The sequence below is a fragment of the Gavia stellata genome, chromosome 9 (genome assembly GCF_030936135.1).
Source record: "Gavia stellata isolate bGavSte3 chromosome 9, bGavSte3.hap2, whole genome shotgun sequence".
Lineage (NCBI taxonomy): Eukaryota > Metazoa > Chordata > Aves > Gaviiformes > Gaviidae > Gavia > Gavia stellata.
This window is the reverse complement of record NC_082602.1, coordinates 23,272,006-23,293,737: the sequence shown is the minus strand read 5'-3', so window position 1 is coordinate 23,293,737 and position 21,732 is coordinate 23,272,006. Positions and strand designations below refer to the sequence as shown.

Genomic DNA, 21,732 nt, shown 5'->3' with positions numbered 1-21,732 from the left:
GGCCAGAATTTGAACATCAGTCCCATGGTGCCCCGCGAGCTGCCGCTGATTGGCTGGCCTGGGGGGAGGTGCGTGGTTCAAAGTCGGCGGCGGAGCGCGCGCCCCCGGCCGGAGCGCGGCGGCGGCTGAGGCGAGCGGCGGGCGGTTGGCCCGATCCCCAGGCGCCCTGGAGCAACGCGGTCAGCGCCTCGCCTCTTTCTCCCCGGCAGGTTTCGCGCCGAGGCCCGCCATGGCTTCCCTCTTCCAGGGCGGCGGTGCCGCTAAGAAGGAGGAGAAGGGCAAGAACATCCAGGTGGTGGTGCGCTGCAGGTAGGCGCGGCGGCCTTCCCCCCCCCCCCGCCCCGGGCGAGCGTTGGAGGTCGGCCCGCAGCAGGGGCCCGCGGAGAGCCGGAGAGGTCCCTCCTGCTAAGCCCCTCTGGGACTTGGGTCTGAAACGTTTGCTGCGCTGTCCCTCGGCGAGCCCCGTGTGCCCGGCGGGCCCAGGCCGCCGTCGTGTGACAGGGGGCTGGCGGGGCGCCGCCGAGCTAATACTCGGCGGCACCGGGGAAAGGGAACTGCGTGATGTCTCTCCGAGTATATCGTTATTAAAGGGCCCGCTGTTAAATCCCACCGGCGCTCGTTACTGCGCTTTAAAATGCCTGTCTGAGGCATTCATTGTATGCGTTATGTGGCGGACCGCTGTAGCCGGCAGAGATAATCGGCGCTTCAGCGAAAGGAATGCTGCTATGAATAATCTCTTACAGCTTAAAAAGGCAAAAAGTTGCAATTTCCTAACTGGATTCAGTGCACACCCAGTATGAAGCTATGTAGGAAGGTTAAGAAGAGCTAGATGAGTTAGCGTGACTGATATTCAAGACACAAAAAAACCCCAAACTGAGCTCTTATCTTCTGTGGGAAGCAGCCATGATTTAACAGCTAATAAAATCTTTGCTACACCCACTTTGGTATATCTTTCATATAACTTCAGTGATGCAGTCTCCCCGAAATCAGACAAAAAGCTTTTGGGGGTCGAACTTCTTAAGTAATAATGACCAATTCCTTTGGTTGATGAGATGAATTTATTTTTCGGTATGATAGGACCGATTTCATGTACCATAAAATTAGGTTCTCTTTGTAATTTTGAGGTGACTTTAAAGACTTGCTCGCTGATATTAGATCTTGTATGTTCTTAAAGTGTTGCTTGTTCAAACTGTAATACTGCTAGTGGGTTAAGAATAGGGTTCAAAATACCTTTGGAAGGTTTGGGGGTTTTTTGAGCCAGAACTGCAAATGTTAGCTTACATATTGTTGTTATTAATGCCTTTTGCTATCATAATATCCTCACACTTGGAAGTTCTGCTTTTACAGATGCACAATGAAAATAGAAATTAAAAGCGATTTTCTCTTACTTTTGCAATGCAACTAAAAAGCTCCTGAAACAAATGTTATGGGATTGGTGAAAGTGTTGATCTAAATCAAGGCTACTGCAAAAGAAGAATAACTTTATTGAAGCAATTGAGTTTGAAACACTGTCAAGAGCAATCATTTTCTCTTTCATCTGATTAGTCTCAATTGTTCTGGAATAGCCTCGCTAAGTATTGGTGTATATTTTAATTAAATATGATGCTCAATATGACAGTAGCATCGGGATTGTCCATGGTGTAGTGTTTTGTTGCAACTCATAGACTAAGTCCTATGCCAAGATTTAGTCTCTAACCCCTAAAAACTTTCTAGCTCACCCTTGCTCTTGCTTGCCTCTTACACAGGTTTTCTTTTTGAATAGACCTTCAGTGTGTTTGAGCTAGTAAATGTTCCTTCCACCTTTCCTTTTTCTGCATCAGTCAGGTTCTACTTATCTTACAGCTAGGTAGATAGATGCAATTGTATTAATTTGCTTCCAAAACCTGAAGTGTCTGAGCTTATTAAAAATCTTTTCAAGCAACACATTCACTATGTTTTGGTAAAACATGAATTTGGAAACTCAAATGCATGCATTAGCATTGTTAATATGCATGTTATTATGCTTCATACCTAGGGAGGTGAACCTGTGATCAGATGTCACCATGGCATAGCAGGTTGCTGCTTGGCTAGTGGTGCATGGCGGTGATCTGCATGTGTGCTCCAGCCTAGCTGGAGAATTGTTCCTTTAATCTCAGAGTTGTGGGCTATCATAGCCTGAGGCTCCTGCATTTGACTGGTTCCCTGCTATATTATTACAGAGCAGAATATATTCATTGTTCAGCCTCCTATTATTTTAAAAGTCACAAAAACAAAGCTGTAATTTGCCCCTGTGAACAAGATTTTAGTGATCATTTATTGTCACCAGTCAATCTTGCACCAGAGTGTCTAGTGGTCTGTTTAGAACCTAACACTTCAGCCTCAGTGCTATGTTGAGGAAGAAATGTTAGCCACAAGAGTCAGGAAACTCGAGATGCCATGTGCTTAAGGTAATTTTTTTTTTTTTTACATTATCATTTAAATAGACAGTATCTGAAGTGCCTCTACTGTCAAAATACTTTAAAGGTTACTAAGGTTGTAGAAATTCTATTTTCAAGTTGACCATTCGGGTCAAGTAAACAGGTAGCATAGACGTTCAGTGCAGTAGCACTACTAAATGAGTAATAAAATAGGATTTCATGCTTTTAGTTTTCAGCCCATGATAATTTACATGCTTTTTGGGATAAATTGTTGCAAACACCCCTTCAAGGAAAATTGTGTGCACCAGGTTTAAATTAACTTAGTGATGAAACAAAATGCTCACCATCAAGTTTCTAAACTTTTATTACTCCTCTATTAAACTTTACCTAAAACTCAGAGTAAGAAGGTATGTAGACTTTCCCCCAAAATCCGATGTTTTGTCTGTCTTATTAAATTCTATTCACCATTCACAAATTCTATTCAAATGTATCAGCATTATAAAGATTCTGGTATTGCTGTCTACTGTTCTGCTATTACTAGGGTCTGTTAGTATTTTTGGTGCTTTAGAGTGGTGTGTCAGCAGTGTGAGATGTAGGCTTCGTTGCTTGTGTAAATGAAAACTAAAAAAGGAAATTTTTAAAGTTAATTAGTTTGATTCACTATTGCTTTAACTTTCATGTATAAGTTTTTCCTTTTTTGAAGGCTCTTATTTATACAACTATTTGGTATGTTTAATAATCTACTCTCCTGCAACTGAACAACGTTTTCTAATGCCAGTTAGCTGTATGTGCCTCTAAATGATCTTAAAAGTGTTTATGGACTTGTTAAAAAATACATATGTAAAAAAACTAAAAGCTATAGATACTTGAGTTGTCCCACAGTGGGTGGAAGGAGAAACAAGGTCTGGAAACGGGCAAATTGTGGCAGTTTTTCCTTAAACAATTATTAAACAAATTAAGTTAAGAGCTTTATGTTCCTTTTACCCAATTATACTAATCTGGGTCCTTAAACTGAGTGATATTACTGCTTTGTCAGTTTATGTTCTTGTTAGCAACGATATCAATCAGATATTCTTAACTCTTGTCCTTTTAGGCCTTTTAATGCCTCAGAACGTAAAGCAAGCTCCTATGCTGTTGTAGACTGTGATCAAGCAAGAAAGGAAGTTAGTGTCCGCACTGGAGGAGTGACGGATAAGACATCAAGAAAGACTTACACATTTGATATGGTAACTGCTTGTCAAGTTGGGGACTTCTAGAAACAAGCTAGTACATTTCTCTAACGTGGTCTGATTACTGTACTGTGTCATGATATACATTACTTTACAGATAAATGGGATGTGTTTTCTCTGCCTCAACAGGTTTTTGGAGCTCAGGCAAAGCAGATTGATGTATACCGAAGTGTTGTGTGTCCCATTTTGGATGAAGTTATTATGGGCTACAACTGTACAGTGTTTGCGTAAGTAAGCCAATAATTCTTATTAGGAAATTTTATTTGAATTTGTTTCTTGTTTACATTTTAATTTTCTATTCTCACAGTTATGGCCAAACTGGTACTGGTAAGACCTTCACAATGGAAGGGGAGCGGTCACCCAATGAGGAATATACTTGGGAAGAGGTATATTTTCACTCCTGAGATTTCTTATGTCTATACTATAGTTCAAAGTTAGAAATTGCAGAAGGCTGAAGAAAACCTTAAGTTGATGCGTTTCAAATTCTGAAGCTGACTTACCTTAAATGTTTGTAAATTAACAAATGGTCTCATTCATTTATATGAAAATCAAAACTTTACATCTTTAATGCATGCATGCAAGTCTTGGCGATCTTTATATGGAAGATGATGTTTGTCCAAGGTATTCTTGCTTATATCAAATCAGACTATTTAGCTGAAATTCCACCCCCCACCCCCAAATCTCTTTCCGTACATAAATGTATTAAATACTTCACTTTAATTTATAGGATCCACTAGCAGGTATAATACCCCGTACATTGCATCAAATATTTGAAAAACTCACAGAGAATGGTACCGAATTTTCAGTGAAAGTCTCTCTTTTGGAAATCTATAACGAGGAGCTTTTTGATCTTCTGAATCCTACTCCTGATGTTGGAGAAAGACTGCAGATGTTTGATGACCCTCGAAACAAGGCTAGTGTTGTCTTCCAAAATTTGTTATCTTAAGGCTTTCAGGATGGTTGAGATATATAATTAGCATGCGTTATTTTTCTGACAGAGGGGTGTAATTATTAAAGGCTTGGAAGAAATAACTGTACACAACAAAAATGAAGTCTACCAAATCCTGGAAAGGGGTGCAGCAAAAAGAACGACTGCAGCTACTTACATGAATGCATATTCCAGGTACAAATCTTCCCTATTTCAGAAACTTTATTTTGTTCTTGTTTTATTAAACAGGCTCTTACTGAAGAAGTAAAAGATGTTGAAGCTAGTGCAAACCTGGCATGATCTTGAGATTGTGTATGGCGGTTCAGATTGCCAAATGTGGGTTAGAAAGACATAGTTAGAACTTCTTCCTAATCACATCCTGTGGGGTGATTCTAATAGGTGTATGAAGGGGCATTATAAAATCTTTTCATCTTAAAAATGGGCAAGCTGTTTCTCTCTGCATGATTTTTTTTACATAAGCTTCCTCTCTTGTTTAGAGTTTGCGTGCTTTGTTATGAATATATCCCTTGTTAATATGTAGTGTCTAGTTGGAACAGTAGCCCTGGCATTCCACCTAGCTCTAGCTGAGGTCTAAGTAGCAGAACATTCTTAAACTGGCATCTAGAGTATTGAAATTTACTTAAAACTCAAAGTCAAGAAATTAACTTTTTCAAAGCTTTCTATGCCTATGGAAACAAAAGACAGAAGTCTGACAGGTACATATCTTAAATACATTGTAGGTACGTACTAGCATGAGATGAATATTCTCTACAGCAGATACTGTACATCTTCAGAATGAAGGCTGTAGTCCTTTCAAGTTTGGAAGATGTTTAGCTGATATACCTGTATTAGAGAGGTGGATTGTCTTTGTTGTCATGGGTGGCTGTGCTTTTTTGCCAGTCCTGTGTACTAGATAAAAACTTGGTGTAAGAGTCTCAAGTATCCTTTCCTTTCCTCACCAGCAGTAGAAAATGGTATATTAGGATTTGTTACTGAAGTTGGAATTTCAAAATACTGCTAAGATCTGTTTTTTACAGGTCAACACAAGACCCTCTTTTCAAACCCCAGCTTCTGAAAACTTGCAAACTGGATTGTGGAAGTTGGGGATAGGGTTGAGGGGGTTTTTTGTATGGCAATGCAGGCTATTTTGTATGACTGCAGCTCGTAGTCAGAATCTAGTAGAGACACCTTGGTCAAAAATACCATTGTTTATTACTGATTTCTCATTCTTGAACTGCAGATGTGGTATCTATGTCACTGTGAACAAGTAATGATCCAGTGTTGCAATAAGTAAGGAACACCTTGCCCATGTCATATTTTAAATTGAAGATATGCTGAGCACATCTGTCTACTGGTGCAAATAAATGGGTATTCGGCTACCACAGATTAGAACACAGAACTAATTTCATCTGAAATTACAGGAAATTTAGAGAATTCATTCTGCCTGAACTGTTGTTTTATGCATGGTCAAAGTGGTGTAATTTGACATCTATGGTTTTCTATATATGTCAGCTTCCTATTGTAAAAACTTATTAAAGGAATAAGCTCAAGCTAAAATCATAAACTGTACTACTGTTTTGAATTAGAACTGAATGAACTTCTGAAATTTTAATATTGGATTCAGTTACTTGGTGACTTTCTTAACTTGAATAAAGAAAACTAAACTTCTTAATCTCACATTCTGTAAAAAAGTTCTTAGTGTATTGACTAAAAAAATCTACAAGCCAGTTCTGTGACATCTCTGTGAGTTGAGAACACACAAATGTAAACAAAACCAAAGTGTTTCTCTTGGTTTTGCTTGAAATAAGATAAAATTTGCCAGGACTGAATGAGGCAAATGTCATCCAGTCGCCTCATCACTGCTTTTAAGTACTGCATTCGTATGCATACACACAAAACCATACTTGGTAGAATAACTTTGTCTGTTGAAAATGTGTAAGTCCCAATTAATGGACCAAATGTATTCCCTAAAAAGAGCACAGATACCTAACTTGCAGCAGTGTCATATAGCAAGCAGATCATTTGGCTTTAATGGGATGTCTGTCTGAAACTGAATTCTTTTATAGCCGTTCCCACTCTGTGTTTTCGATTACCATCCATATGAAAGAAACAACAGTAGATGGAGAAGAACTTGTTAAAATTGGGAAGCTAAACTTGGTAAGTACCTGAACTAAATGTCATTGACGTTCTTAAAGTAATAAACTAAAATAATCTGACCTCATTGTCTTGAGAATCTAAGGTGGGTTTTTTTCCGATAAGGGGAAAAATCATTGGTTTTCATAAAGTGAAAAGAACTATATTTGTCACTCTGAGAAATGTCAGTCCCATTTGTTGCCCCGATGTCTCCTCAGTGACTCGTAAGTGAGTTCATGTGTGTTGTGTTCTGCAACACTACAGGGCAAGCATTCTTCAGGGTGATTTGAGACAGAAGCATGTCCTTCCTCTTGTCTTTCAGGTTGATCTTGCAGGAAGTGAAAACATTGGTCGATCTGGGGCAGTTGACAAAAGAGCTCGTGAAGCTGGAAATATCAACCAGTCTCTCCTGACACTAGGAAGAGTTATTACTGCTCTAGTAGAAAGAGCCCCGCATATTCCATACAGGGAATCTAAACTCACAAGAATCCTTCAAGACTCTCTTGGAGGACGAACAAAAACATCAATAATTGCCACAGTTTCTCCTGCATCTATAAATCTTGAGGTAGATTTAAGTCTGAAAATCTATTCCTAAAATAGATACTACATTTTGCTAATGATACAAAAATATGAGTTAATTCCTCAGCTTGACCTAGTGTTATATCTATTTATCACAGGAAACATTGAGTACACTGGAATATGCCCACAGAGCAAAGAATATAATGAACAAGCCTGAAGTTAATCAGAAGCTAACAAAAAAAGCTCTTATTAAGGTAAGCTACACATATATCTTCACAAGTTAAGTTATAGGTTAGGTTTGATTCTGTTAACATAGTTTTTGCTATGCAGAAATTATGAAGTTGTGGAGAAGCTATAACTAGCAGCAATGCTTTTCTGAGGTGATTTTAATCACTGAACTGATGCTTTCAAACTAAGCTGCTCTATTGGTACAGCATTAGTCACTTTGCAGATACTGAAACTAAAGCTGGATGGGGAGGGCTATTGCTACTAGCTATGATTCTGTGTATGGATTACCTGTTTACAAGTTAGTGGAGAGCTACTAAATGACATTGGGTATTTTTTTCTGGACTTGCTGTATTAGCAGCTTCATTCCCTGGAAAGTGCCTGAATTCAAGTGAACTTGTCAGTAAGTATGAATGAAGAGCCAATATAAAGTAGCTGACAGTTACTAAAGAAGCTGCGATTCCTATTGTAAGCTGTTACATGCAACCAAGTACGATTCAAATGGGAGGTTTCAATGCTTTACATATATCCAATGGTAGGAATTTAAATGGTGCTATACTGAACTTATTTGGAACAGAGTGAAGTGCTTTGCTCTTGTGCTTATGCAAAACTTCCATAGAGCACTCTCTTCGTGAAGTATCTGTTAAGCTAAATCTTGAAAGCAAAGTAGAAATTTTCAGGTTTACATGTGATTGTTTCTTTATGCAGGAATATACTGAAGAGATTGAACGTCTGAAGCGAGACCTTGCTGCTGCACGAGAAAAAAACGGAGTCTATATTTCCCTTGAAAATTATGAGTATGTCTTGACAATTTCTATAAAATGACTAACAGTAAATCTCAGCTACTGGTACATATCCTTATACAGAAATGCTTTTAGATCTATTTTCACACCAGAAAATTGAAGATAGTCAGGAGAATTTAACTGAAGATAATCAGGAGAATTTAACTGACTGGTCAACTTGTTCTTCAGAAATTAATTATTACACAGCTAGGAGCCTAAAGAGTGGGTTTGCACTGAGGATTTTATTTATATGTGGAACTTACCATAAGCGTAGCTGGGATGCAGATTTATGCCATACAGCCTTTCTTTCAGTGGAAGCTCAAATAGAACTTGATATACTTTACTTCACTTTGTAAGAGGGCTAGTTTACATAGAAAGTTTACAATGGAAAATTGTCTTAAATCCTTTCTGCATTAAGTGAAAATTACATGTTTTTCATATGGAAGTTAGCAATTCTTATTTTTTGAAATTACTAAATATGTAGTATAAAAAACAGTAGCTAATCTTGAAATCAGCTCTTACTTGACTAGTTTGTTTTTTTGTTTTAATCCTTCCTTCAGAGCCCTTAATGGAAAGCTGACAGTTCAGGAAGAACAAATTGCAGAGTATATTGACAAAATCAGCGTCATGGAGGAAGAAGTGAAAAGAGTAAGTGGTGTTTCTCAACTGTGACTTAAATCTGCCAAAAATGAAAGAAATTTTGGGGGAAGGAAGAAAACAAGTTTGAGCAAAGAACAGTCTGAAGAGGTTTTGTTCTTAAAGTTCCCTAATTAGTCAAGAGTGGAAGCTTCCTAATCCTTGAAGTTAGGAAGTTGAAATATCATATATGAAGTTGCAGGATGCAATATGTACTTTTTAAAGCTGTTTTAATATCTACCACTTCACCTTTAATATGCTTTGCTAGGTTTTCAGCAAAAATCTGCTTGTAAAATGGTATTGTCTCAGTTAACAGACATCTGCTTAGGAGCAAAGAATGAGGGGCAGGAGGAGGAGGTGATGAGCTCCCATTTACAAATTACATAGAAAATAGGAGCTTCCTCTTTAAAAGAAATGCAGATATTAATTTGCTGGAATATGTAACTACTCTGTGTAATCAGCTTTACCGACTCTTCTTCATTCTATCTGCTTGTTTTTTGTTTTTTTTTCTTGTGCTGTAACAATTGTTTGGCCTTGTGGTTTGAGTGGGGAAGCAAGGGATTTTTACAGTGAAAATGGTGTTGCTTTGTGATATTTTCAGTGAATACAGAGACTATACAAATCTATAGTCTAGGCTTAAGACCTCTGAGCCTTACAGCTAAAACTACATTGGTAGATGACAACTGCCTTCTGGTATTGTGACATAATTTGAGAGATGTCAAGCGGGATTGTTGAACTTATAAAAAGCAGTGTTGCCCTACTGATGTTTGTCTTCCACTTTAGATCACCGAACTATTCACAGTTAGTAAAAGCGAACTTGAACAGTGTAAAACAGATCTGCAAATCAAGGAGAAAGAACTGGAAGAAACGCAAAAAGATCTGCAAGAAACCAAGATTCATCTGGCTGAAGAAGAATATGTGGTTTCAGTTTTGGAAAACACTGAACAAAAACTTCATGGCACAGCTAGCAAGGTTGTCACAGTTCTTGCACCTAACTATAACAGTAGCTTCCCATGTTTAGAAGTTTCATGGGCTGTTCAAGGAAATCATTGTTGCTAAAGCATGATGCGAGTGTGACAAAATCTGAATTCAAGATGGAAATTAGCTCTCTCTAAATTAGGATTAGCTCTCTCTAAAAAGTATATTATGATGAAAAGCTACTTAAGATTGCAGGACTTTCTCTGTGGTAATACTGACAGTTGACTGCTAAACACACTGGTTGGTCTGGAGCTACCTTTCCTTCAGGACAGTTTGTCATGAGAGTTTCAGTGCTTTGCAGTATCTATTGTCGTCAGATGTTTTGCAGAATAAGTAGTTTTCTTTACTAGAAACTTCCAACTGGCCCTACAAAAGAGTAAGTTATAGATAACTGGGGTAGAAAAATAGCAAAAAACTCTGCAGAGATGTGTGCAGTAATTTACACTCACTGAGTGAATAATGGAAACTGTTGCCCTCTCACCTCTATATTTTAGGGTATGGTTTTGATGTGTTTGTAGATTGGTCATAATTATCGAAACAGACTTGATAAGGGGAAAGAGAGAGTGTCCTGCTATTTAAATTGCAAAGTGATGAAACTTATATCTTTAGTCAACATGAAAATTTCTTTACACTCAGATTCCTGTAAGGTTGGGAGGGGGTGCCTAGCTTTTTGCATGTTGGTTGTGCAGTGTTTGTGAGACAAATGGGTACAGAAATTATTTAAGCTGACTACAAAACCAAGAATCCACTATATGTTCAAATTGTAAATTATTTATCACAGAACTAGTACTGGAAACCTCTTGCTTGAGTACTATTAAAGAATATATTTACTGTGAAATCTTTCAGAAAAAGTTGAAGTGGTCAGGAATTTTTTTTGGTTACTATTCTATGATAAATGAGGTCTTAATTCGTTAAATACTGAGGATGTCCTTTATTAATGCTTTAATTTCCAAGTCAGAACAAATGGTCTCTAATAGGTAATTTTTTTCCTGTGTTCTAAGACTACAAATGACATTACACCAGAATTAAGAACAGTTGTAATTTGATGTAAAGGGAAATACTTGTCTTTCTAGGGAGATAACTTCTCCTTTAACTCAGAACTACAGTTGCTTTTCCTTGTATAATATATACTTGATTTCTTCCTTAAAGACTGACTAAAATAACTTGAAATTGTAGTTACTTAATACAGTTGAAGAAACTACAAAAGATGTATCTGGTCTCCATGCAAAACTGGACCGTAAGAAGGCTGTTGATCAACACAATGCTATCGTCCAAAGTACATTTGCAGGACAAATGAATGTTTTGTTCAACAAAATACAAGATTCGGTTAATGAAAACAGTTTGAAGCAGCAACAGATGTTGACATCTTACACAAATTTTATAGGTAAGTGTAATACCTGTATTAGTATGTCATCCTGAATTTCTGCAACAGTAGTACCAAAGACTGTTTCCTAAAACAGATCTGTTTTAGTAAGTTGAAGAGGCTTTATTTTAAGCAATGTAATGATTACAGTTGCACCAGTAATAATGTATCTGGGCTGATCAACAGCCTTCCTGTGCTGTAAGAGGCAATAAGGTGATGAGCAATGAAAAGAGTTCCTATCTTACAGTGGAAATTAAAAAAAAAAAAAAATTGTAATGCTTCTTGATCTCTTTCGTAGGTGACCTCCTGTCTACCAGTTCTTCAGCAGCTAATATTCTTGCATCAGTTGTATCAGCATCTTTTGCCTCTGTTAAAGAATTGGTGTCTACTGAAGTTTCTCACGTGTCTGAAAAAATAACACAACATGAGAATCTGTCACTTGATTGTAAAGCTGAGCTGCTGAGATTAATTGTTAGTAAATTTACGTATTCTTATGTTACTAAATATATGAAACTGTTCTTGATCAAAAGGGGTTCTGTAAATATTGTATAGTTGTTTTCTGATGCTCTCTACCTGCCTCTGCTTCAGCACTTGGCCATGATTATGTCCCTCCCTACTTTCCTTCCCATGTCATCACCACAAGCTGTAATGTACTATATAGCAAATACTGCAATAGCAGAGTACATGGATATGTACATGGCTAGCTTCTTACAAATGTAGATGAAGGAACAGTGATACCCTGTTTTACTTCTGACTTTTTTTTTTTACCGCTGTTCCTAGGAGGAACATACATCTGGATTAGGAAGAGCATTAAATAGCTTGTCACCGATGGTAGAATTTGTCTTGGGGCTAAACTGTCAGTTTCAGAGTAACATGAAAAAGTATTCTGCTGTGGCTGACAAGGTAATGCACATAATTTGTCTCTTACCTTCTGCTATTCTAGTTGTTGTTTTTTTTGTTTAATTTACAGATAACCCTTTGGTGATTTTTCTGCAGCGTGTCAGAGTGTTTTCACTTCTGGTCCAGCCTTTTCTCCTTTATTCTGTCCCATGAGTTCTAGCTTTTAGCTCTTTCTTTCAGACTTCTTTTCTACTTCCGAGTGTGATGTATTTGCTTGTTACCTATATTGGCACAACTGGTGACCTAAATGCCACAGAAGAATGGCAAAACGTGGATGCTTAAAGCTACATTTAACAAATATTTGATAATATTCTTAAAATAGTCTCTCCTGTATTTTAGAACCAACTTAGACAAGTCTTATCACTCCCAATTTCTCCTGCTGTCATACCAAACTTTTTCCGTAGTCACGTTGATTTCTGGGGAATATGATGCTGTATCTTATTAACAATAACCGTAAGTGCAGATGATACTGTACTTGTAAAAAAAGTTCTTTGCTTCAATTTTTAGTTCTAACGATGTTTATGTAGAACTGCAGCCTCACTCTTTCATTCCTTTTTCTCCATTTTGTCAAAAACAAATCTTTGTTCTTGAACTGTTGCTCTGACTGAAATATTTCCCCCTTCTGTCTGTCAATTACGACTCATGTGAAATTAGCTCCCCTTGTCTAGAGGCTTTTTATTGGTTTTCAGACTTAGACAGCAAATAGTCCATGGCTTACCAGCTTTTACTTGGTTAAGACAGGAGCAAGAAGCATCTTGCCTGTGTCTTCCTGTTTTGTCTACCTTGCATGCCAAATTTTGTGTTTGGAAAAGACCACACCAAGTTCCAGTCTGTAATTTCAGATTACTCTAAGTGTAATTTTCCACCTTTTATGCACAATACTTTGTTAGTGCCTTTGACAATTTCCCTGGGGGTAGAGTTTGTTTCTATAAATTATGCTAGGGAAAAGTATCCAGCTCTTACCTAAAGACAAATATCTTATGTTAAATAAAACTTTTTTTCAAAGATGGAGAGTCATAAAAAGGAAATGGATACCTTCTTTGGAGATCTTTCTCTCACTCTGAAAAAATTACAGGAAGAAACGGCCAGTGTTTTTGCTCAGCTTCAGAATGATTGTGAGAATTTAAAAGAAGAAGTGGAAATGACGAGGTTGACACATACAAAGGTATCCTTAGAGTAAGAAAAAATCCTAACACCAACTGTGATTGCTTGCTTTGATTTGAACTCTTTGTAGCAGTAAACTGTTGTACTTGCTTCAGAAGAAACGTTAGGACAGTAACTTAATAATCCTAATTCTTTTCAGCCTTTGTTGTGCTATTCAAGAAGCTTGTGTAGAAAGGTAACAAAAAATTTACCCTTGCTCTGAGCATGTCCATTATATATGCCCTTACGTATATCTCCAAAAGCAAAGTGTCTGTAACTTCTCTACACAAAAATTTTACCTTCAGCTTTAGAATGACAAAGCTTTTTTATTTGCTGCATTTTTAATAAAGGCATTCAAGCACCCTTTAAGAATGTTAAAAAGTGCAGAATAACAGTGAAGTGTATGATATTTTTCTTAATAGAGTGCAGCTGAATTAATGTCCTCACTGCAAAGCCAGCTTGATCTGTTTGCTCAGGAGACTCAGAAGAACTTAACTAATGTACTCGCAAAAAATGGAAGCTTGAAGACCACCATCACTGCTGTGCAAGAAAACGTTCACCTGTAAGGAGCAGATTACTTTTGGTGTATACTGATGCAAGATAAAACTTTGTATGAAGGAGGACTGCAAAATTAGATGCTCTTCATAACTATGTGCTTATAAAGTCTTATGGACAAGACCTGTATGTTAGAGCTGAATTCTGCCACAGAATGTAGATCATAGTTCACCTTTCCCCAGAGTAAAAGGTAGCTCTACAAGGCTTTACCTCAAACTTGTCTCTTGAGCATACTGCAGATAAGAGACTATGGTTTTGGGAGCAATATGCTGATGAATGGCCCTCAGTATGGCTGGACTTCAGAACTTCATACCATAAAGGCTTAGCTTGAAGTATAATAGTGTATCTATTGCAGCATGCTTCGTTCAGTTGAGGACTGAATAACTAAGGTCTTGCCAAAGTTGTTGGTTTTTAATTTGGGGGTGGGGGGGCGGTGGTGTTTGGTTTTTAGGGGATTTAACAAACCTACTGCTCCAAGAGAGCAACAAGAAATAGAGCAACAACATTATAATTAAAGTGGTTCGATAGAACTGCACTACTTCACTGGTTCTTGTCTCGAATGTTTCTGGATGTAGAATGTGCTAAAATCCACCTTTCAAAATCTCTGAACCATTACAAATACGTTGTTGCAGGAAGACTACAGACCTATTCAGCAGTACAACTTCCAATCACAGCAAATTTATTGCATCTCTGGATAATTTCTCTCAAGAGCTCAGGATCATAAATGCTGAAAACAAGATGTTGCTGGAAGAATCCACTGACTACTGTCAACAATTTCTCAGCAATCTCAAAAATGTGTCTCAGGATACTGATAAATGGGGTGAATTTACAACTGCTCAGATAGTCGACTTCACCAATCAGCAGCTATTGTCCCTCAATGATGAGAAACAGCAACTTCAGTGTTTACAAGAGGTACCTATAGTGATTTGTAGTCTAATACAACATTCTGAGACAAACTTTTACAGTAGAATTTGTAGGGGGGAAAAAAGTTCTCACTTACAAACAGAACAAAATTGTGGTTTTTTCGATCACAGCAGACTCGTGTTACTCAGCTTAAATAGGTGTAATTAGAGGAAATAAAAAGCTTAATTAAGAGGAAGACTTTGAACTTGAAGTGCAAATAACCTAAAAAAATGGTGTCTTCATTAATCCCATGTGGCTAACTTCTATTTGTAATTTGGGCTTTTTACATCTTTTTGGTAGTATATATCTCTAATTCTAAAGCTTTATCTACCAGTGATGTCCCTGAGAGATTTGCACAATGATCAAATACAGAGTATATTCTGGAGGATGCAAATGACTTCATTGGTCAGATGGATTAACATTATGGGAGGAAGCATTCCTTTTAGGTTCCTTTTAGGTATCTACTAGTTCTGACCTCTTACCTGAGATATTCTTTCTCTAACTCTTTTAATTTCCATCGCAAACATCACTTCCCACCCTTCTTGTTTTATTGTTCTAATAGGTGATGAAATAGGCAAATCCATTTTGCTAACTTTCAGAAAGAAAAACTTAACTGTTAAAAGCATTTGCAGTCTCAAGATGCCCCTGTATCTGTTATACCTACTGAACACTTCAGGAGTTTCATTCCAATGGGAACAGCTAAAAATGCGTGTTTTCCTTTTCTCCTACAAATGCATAAAGCTTTTAGTGCTTGTAGGGTTTTCACTTTCACTCAAATATCCTAATTCTGTGCAGAGTTGTGCATAGAAGCATGAGAAGTCTGATCTGAATCAGATGGCATCATCTTTGAGTAGCTTTCTAGAATGATCATACTTTCTAAGAAACTGACTCTCTTCTGAAGATAGTTCTCAAAATGAGAGTGTAAAACTGGCACTGAAACTTCTCAATTTGAGGTCTCTCAGTTGTTTCGTTTCAGGTCATGTCACTAATCATGTACCACATCTTAGAAAAGAGGCCATAACCTTAGCTTTCCTGTTAACTTGGTGTGTTTGGTTGGTTTTTTTTCTTTTGTTTTCAGAAAAATGAAGAAAACTGTGATAAAGCAATAGCTGAAATTGCTGACCATATTGATAGACAAACAGCTGCTGAGGAGAAGGTACTCAATGGCCTTCTTGATCAGACAAAGGTTGATCAGGAGATACTTCTGGAGCAGAAGCTGGCACTTAATGAGGAAGCACAGCATGGACTGACTCAGGTTAATGGTTTCCTGCAAGAGGATCTTAAAGTGGATATTCCAACAGGTATTTAAAGTAGGTTGGGGACAGAACGGTCTTACAGAAAGCAATCTGAGTTGCAGAATTCATAAGTGAAGGTTAACGGGGACATAATATAACTAGCAACCTTACGACTTTTTTTAAGGTGCATGCAAAGAATGATGACTGAACAAAGCGTGATTTCTGTATTGAGTTAATGTAAAGTTGAGGATCTCTAATTAATTAAAGCAAATGCTGAAAGTGTTTCATAGTGCCTTTCATTAGTATACAATCTTCATTAAAGGGACAACTCCACAGAGAAGAGACTACTGCTATCCAGTCACACTTGTGAGAACAGAACCCCGGGAACTTCTACTGGAGCAATTAAGGCAAAAGCAACTAAAGCTTGATGCTATGCTAAACAGTGTGACAAAGGAGGTGGAGGATAATCCAGATCAGGTATGTGTATGAATGGGAAATGAGGCTCTTCAATGAAGATTTCGCATCTTTAGGAGTTTTTTCATGCCGTTGTGGAGAGTTGTCTAGAACCCCAGAGCTGTTGCCACCTTTGTGTTTTATAGGGTACTTGGAGTCACGTGCACTGAGCTTTTGACAAAACCAAAACCTTGAAAAATAGGAGAAGACATTAATAATTTAAAGACTTTCATTTCTGCTTTTCAAAAATGGAAGTGCCATGTCTTTTATAGATCTGATCATGTTTAGTGCATTCACCTAGGAAGTTCAGACATTAAATACACTTTTCTGAAAAACTCTGTTTTAGGACCTGTTGGAAGAGGAGGAAGAATTGCAAGAATCCAGTGACAACCTTGCTAGTGACAAATCCTTAGTGGATACAAACATATGCTGCCACGCAAATGGTGGTATTCCCTTTTTCCAGGTAACTTCCACAGGTATTCCAAACAGCTGTGTATCTAAGAGTGAAGGAAAATTATTGTTCCATAATAGTGCTGTAGTCTAAAGTCACCTACTAAAATTTAGGTGTAGTCTCACAACTTCTTTAAATCTTGTAGAATGTGCTGTTTTTAAACTTGAGCTAAAGTAACAGCAGATTCTGATAACAGTTAACAGCAGATAAAAGTAATGCAAGTTTCTGACAAGCTGGGCAAGCAGTAGAAAACTCCTCAGCAAATAAACCTGTGTGGAAAAAAAAATTGTCGTAACTTACTAGACATACACGTGTGTTAATGGGAAATTTGAAATTAGGTGTGGAGTATTTTCTTAGAGGCCAGACAGAGATATTAGCGTTCTTGGTTCTTGACTGATTTTTTTTTTTTTTTTTTACTTCCTTCCGTTTGACTCCTTTGCTCTACCAATGCATCAGTGTAAACCCCTGGTATATTAGGCTTGGGGGGGTGGTGTCGTTTCTTGTCATGGATCCCTTAAAAGTAGCTGCTGAACTTCCAGATGTCTACAGTAAATCTCTGTAGTAAATACAATTTTAGGAACCTTTTTCAGTTCTACCAACTTTTTTCTCAGAACACTATATACTGCATTGTACATGAGCAAGTAGTCTTTAATTTTTTTGTATTCTCTTAACATCAGGCGTTTTCTTTAAATCACAGCACAAAAGGAGTCACAAAAAGGATAAAGAGAACAAATCTGCAGCTACAGTGGAGAAGAACAAAATAGAGGATATGACAGAACAGTTTCTTCCCAAATCTAAGCCTCCTTTAAGATCACTGAACTAAGATATATCCACTGCAGATCCTGGTTTTGAAAAACTTCCGTCAAATTGTCTACTGAGCCATAACTTTCTTTGGTTATTCCCGGACTCTGTATATAGTGATATATTGATGCAAAGTTGGATCAAAAGATTGGCCTGCCAGCTGTCCTGCCTTTATCCCATTTTTATATGCTGTGGCTTGCAAAGTATTAACAGACTTTTAAAAAAACAAACAAGCAAACCCCTGCAGATTATGGTGCTGTATGTTAAGTTGACTTTTATGTTGTTAAGTAAAGATCCTTTTCTGTTGCTCAGTAAATTTAAAACAGAGCAGAAAGGGATGTGGAAAAATGCTTTGTCAGCCTTACCAGCTACCATTTTATTTTTTAATTAACTGTAAATAAGTGTTCTGTTTTTGTACCTGCTTTTTAGTCTGATTCCTGTTTCTATGAAGTAGATAGCTGTCTTTTGACTGGGATGCTTCAAATAAATCATTGATACATGGAAAACAAATGTATAAGCACCTCCCTCAGAAAAACAAGCTTACATGACTTAAATCTTGTATTACCAGGTCTAATATAGCCAAAACATTAACAGCTATGTCGTAAGTCTCGTGCTGTCAGAAAAAATGGTTTCCTCCCTTGTTTCGTAATAGACAATAGCTTTATTTCTGTGCCTCTTCAGTGTATGAAAGCTAGTCTCACCGCTGGGTTTAGGGGTTTTTGTTTTTGTTTGGTTTTAACCCCACTCTTCCTATCTTCCTTTTCACCTGCAGTTGTGATGTGTTGGCTTGGATATGATGTTGTCAACCACAGTTTATGTATTGTAAGCTGACAGCATTTCTTTTAAGATGCAGATACTTAACAGTAAAACATGCAAACTTGGTTACTATACAACAGTGAATTTCCAGTAATTGACAGTAGCATTTGATCAGCTCTTTCCATGCTGCTTACCTGAGAATTTGAAGAAAACTTCAAGCTATGATGTGCTAAAGAAGTAGATGAATAGGATTATGATGGAAGTGGGGAGAGATACTAGAAGGCAGCCTTAATTTACATTGAAGCACTATTCTTAACTATTTGTAAAAACATGGTTTAAGAGATTGTTCATTTTTCTATACCTAGGTTGGAGGCTTAAGTTGATCTTTCTTCAAATGGGTGGTCCATATGTCTATTTGGTTTTGAGCAAGTATGCCAAATAGATATACTTTGGACACCATTCAGACAACACACTGCAGTCCTGCAGATAGAGACAGAAAGACATAATTTGAAGTATGCGCTTTCACTGATTCTGTGAGCTGTAGCATGAGATAGGTATTTCAGACAAACACAACTGATTAATGGTCTATCTTACCTCTTACTTATCTTCCCTCTTTTGCCTCTGTGGCCAAAGCTAATTGCTTTTTCTTAACAGCTTGGATAGGAGGAGAGAAGGCATTAATTCCATTTCAAATTAATAAGAGACACAAATACGGATTTTTTTATTTTACAGGGGTGTTATGATATCTTGGTACCTAGCTTATATAACAAATCTCTTTATGATTGTATCGGACTTGAAACACTGGAAGTTGCAGGACTGTCTCCTTCAGAGCGTTTGATGTATTGTCAAGTTCTGGTACCAGAAACTGGATGAACTCTCCAGGGCCTAGGATCCATTTTCACGCACCACATGCCTGTTAACGCTGACTAGATATTAGCATGATCTTCCAAGATTGTTCAAGAAGTCATTAACTAAGTAAAAATTCAACCAGAAGACCTGATCCCACAGCTGTGTTTTGGAATGGCCTAAGCCAAATGGGAGAGGCTTGTTGCAAGCCTTTCACCTTACTATTTCATTTTCTCTATGGAGTTCACCGGATCAGTGTGAACAAATAAACCGGAACAGCCACTACCTGAGAAGGGTTGCATCCATAAAATCATGCCAGAATCTGTGCTTCCTCGCTTTATCCTCTTTGAAACTGTCTCCTCTACCTTAGCTATTTGGTTTTTCCTGGGGATAGGCATGGACTGCTTGCATGCTTTCTCTTTTTCTAAAGTACCCCTCAGAGTCGTGTTTTCTTTTGTTTGCAATACTGGCATGGCAGATCATCGTTTCATTGGCCCTGGTGTCCGGAGGTCACACCAGAAAGCTGAATAGGATGAAAAATCCAGATGCGGAACCAGTCTCAACTTCTCTGTCTGTCTCTCTTCTACTTCCCACTAGATGGCTCTAATACTAAAGCGTTAGTCCAAAGCTCAAGTACTGGCTGCTAACCAGGACTTAGAAATAAGCATTTTGCCAAGCTTTTTGTTAAAAGAACAAAAAGTTTCAAAAACTAATATTGAATTTATGCTTCCACAAGGATAATTCTATAGTCAAGCTTGGGCAAGGGGTTGTTTTATAAAGAGACGCATTTGAGAAAAGGATGTTCCAACCTATGCCTTGAGCTTTGCTACAGGGCTGATAGACACTTGCAGTAACTAAATTCTTGTACTGACCTGCTCTCTGGGTTCCCCACCCCATAGGCGTTGCCCAAAGTAGAAAGCAACGCCTATTTGTTTGTTACATATATATGATAAAAGGAGAAAAGGAGAATAAGAAAAAAAAAGCAAGAGTGCTTCTTGTACATAGTCACTGGATTCGCAGGTCTAATCCAGAGGAAAGAAATGCCATGGTCCAGGCTAGCTTACATGGAGGTTTGAATTTGTCTTGTTATAAGGCATCCTTTATAAGAAGAGTAGGAAGCCACTTCCACAGAATTAATAACAAGGTTGTACCCTGACTGAATTAGTCCAGCTGAGAATGAGGGAGAGTTTTGGTGACCAGGGCTGTAGTATGTGGTTGTGTTCTAATTAACCTGATGAAATTAACCTGATGAGTTTTTTCAGATTCTTGGATTAGTGGCTAAGTGGGATGGTTCTTGATTTAATGAAAAACCCAGGTAGGATGAATGCGATGTGGGGAAATGAAACGAGGAAAAATATGAGTTTAAATGCATGTAAAGGGGGAATGCAGAGAGAGTGATAAGAGGTGCACAAGAAGCACAGATAATCAGAGCCCCAAGCTTGCTTTTTGAGTAAAAAATGAGCAGTTAGGAGGAAATGGAGGAAAGGAAACTTCCTGCTTCCTCCTGGAAATTGGGGACCTTCAGCACTTGCTGCATCAGAGTTGTTGAGGGATGCAATGTTTATTTGAAGAGAGGAAGGAAGACTAAGCTGACTGGCTGCTATTGATGGCTGGTTTTAGTTTGGCATCAGAAGCAATTATGTGGGGCTAGAGAGGAGTGAGGAGAAGGTGTGTAGTTGCTAGACTCTGCCTTTCTTTTTTCTGTTAGGTGTCAGTCACCATTGCAATCATCTGTTAAATGGGTAGAGGAAACAAGAGGAAGCCTGTAACTCTTTGGGGTGATAAAAGAAAAAATAAAACTAGAAGGAACTGGAAAAATTAATTTGAAGTTTAACATTCCTTTTCCATCAAGAAGAGGTTGAAGGGGAAAAAAGAAAGAGTTCTAATGTTCCAGAGCATTAAAAACAGAAAAAAAAGAAATCAATTTTAAAATACATAGTTGGTAAATATATACTTTTTGAACAAGTGTTTACAACCTTTTGACTACTATTTTTTTGGTTCCCTGTTAGAAACTACTTTTTATGGTAGAGGGCAATGCTCTATAAACTGCACACCCACCCACACAGTTACTTTATAAAGTTAAATAACAATAAATCATGCTAGGCTTTGCATTAGTAGGCTCTATGTGACATAGTATTATATGTGAGATGTAGACCACCTAGCGAAGTAGGCCGTTCTCGTAGGTTGAACACAAACTCAATCCTCAGCAGCATTGCTATGCTCAATCTTGAAAATGTTAAAAGTATGGACACAGTGCAGCAAAGTGAGTGTTTAAAGCCCTATGTTCAGAGTGCCTCTGAAATCATCTTTGGTTCCCTAGTAAAGGGTCTAGCTACCAAAAGGAAGGCACATTATAGCTACACCAGTGCTCTTCAGACAGATAAAAAGGAGCAAATGCTTGGTCCAGCAGTCTTTCGTCAGAGAACTTAGAAACAAGCTATCGTTTTTATGAGGTCTGAAAATTGTTCCATATTTCCAGATTTCTAAAACTTTATGAGAA

The 21,732-nt window shown here is 37.8% G+C and overlaps 1 protein-coding gene across 1 annotated transcript; it reads left to right on the top strand.

Moving 5' to 3' along the window:
• Positions 1-222: 222 nt before the first annotated feature.
• KIF11 (kinesin family member 11) lies at positions 223-18,064 on the top strand. Its single transcript, XM_059821137.1, has 22 exons — positions 223-309; positions 3,490-3,622; positions 3,755-3,852; positions 3,933-4,011; positions 4,353-4,538; positions 4,624-4,748; positions 6,620-6,710; positions 7,009-7,251; positions 7,364-7,459; positions 8,139-8,227; positions 8,773-8,860; positions 9,632-9,820; positions 11,003-11,210; positions 11,488-11,660; positions 11,970-12,092; positions 13,096-13,254; positions 13,655-13,794; positions 14,420-14,699; positions 15,769-15,991; positions 16,248-16,402; positions 16,725-16,841; positions 17,527-18,064. Exons 1-22 carry the CDS (start codon positions 230-232, stop codon positions 17,650-17,652), a joined length of 3,201 nt encoding a protein of 1,066 aa, XP_059677120.1. The 5' UTR covers positions 223-229; the 3' UTR covers positions 17,653-18,064.
• The last annotated feature ends 3,668 nt before the right edge of the window (positions 18,065-21,732 follow it).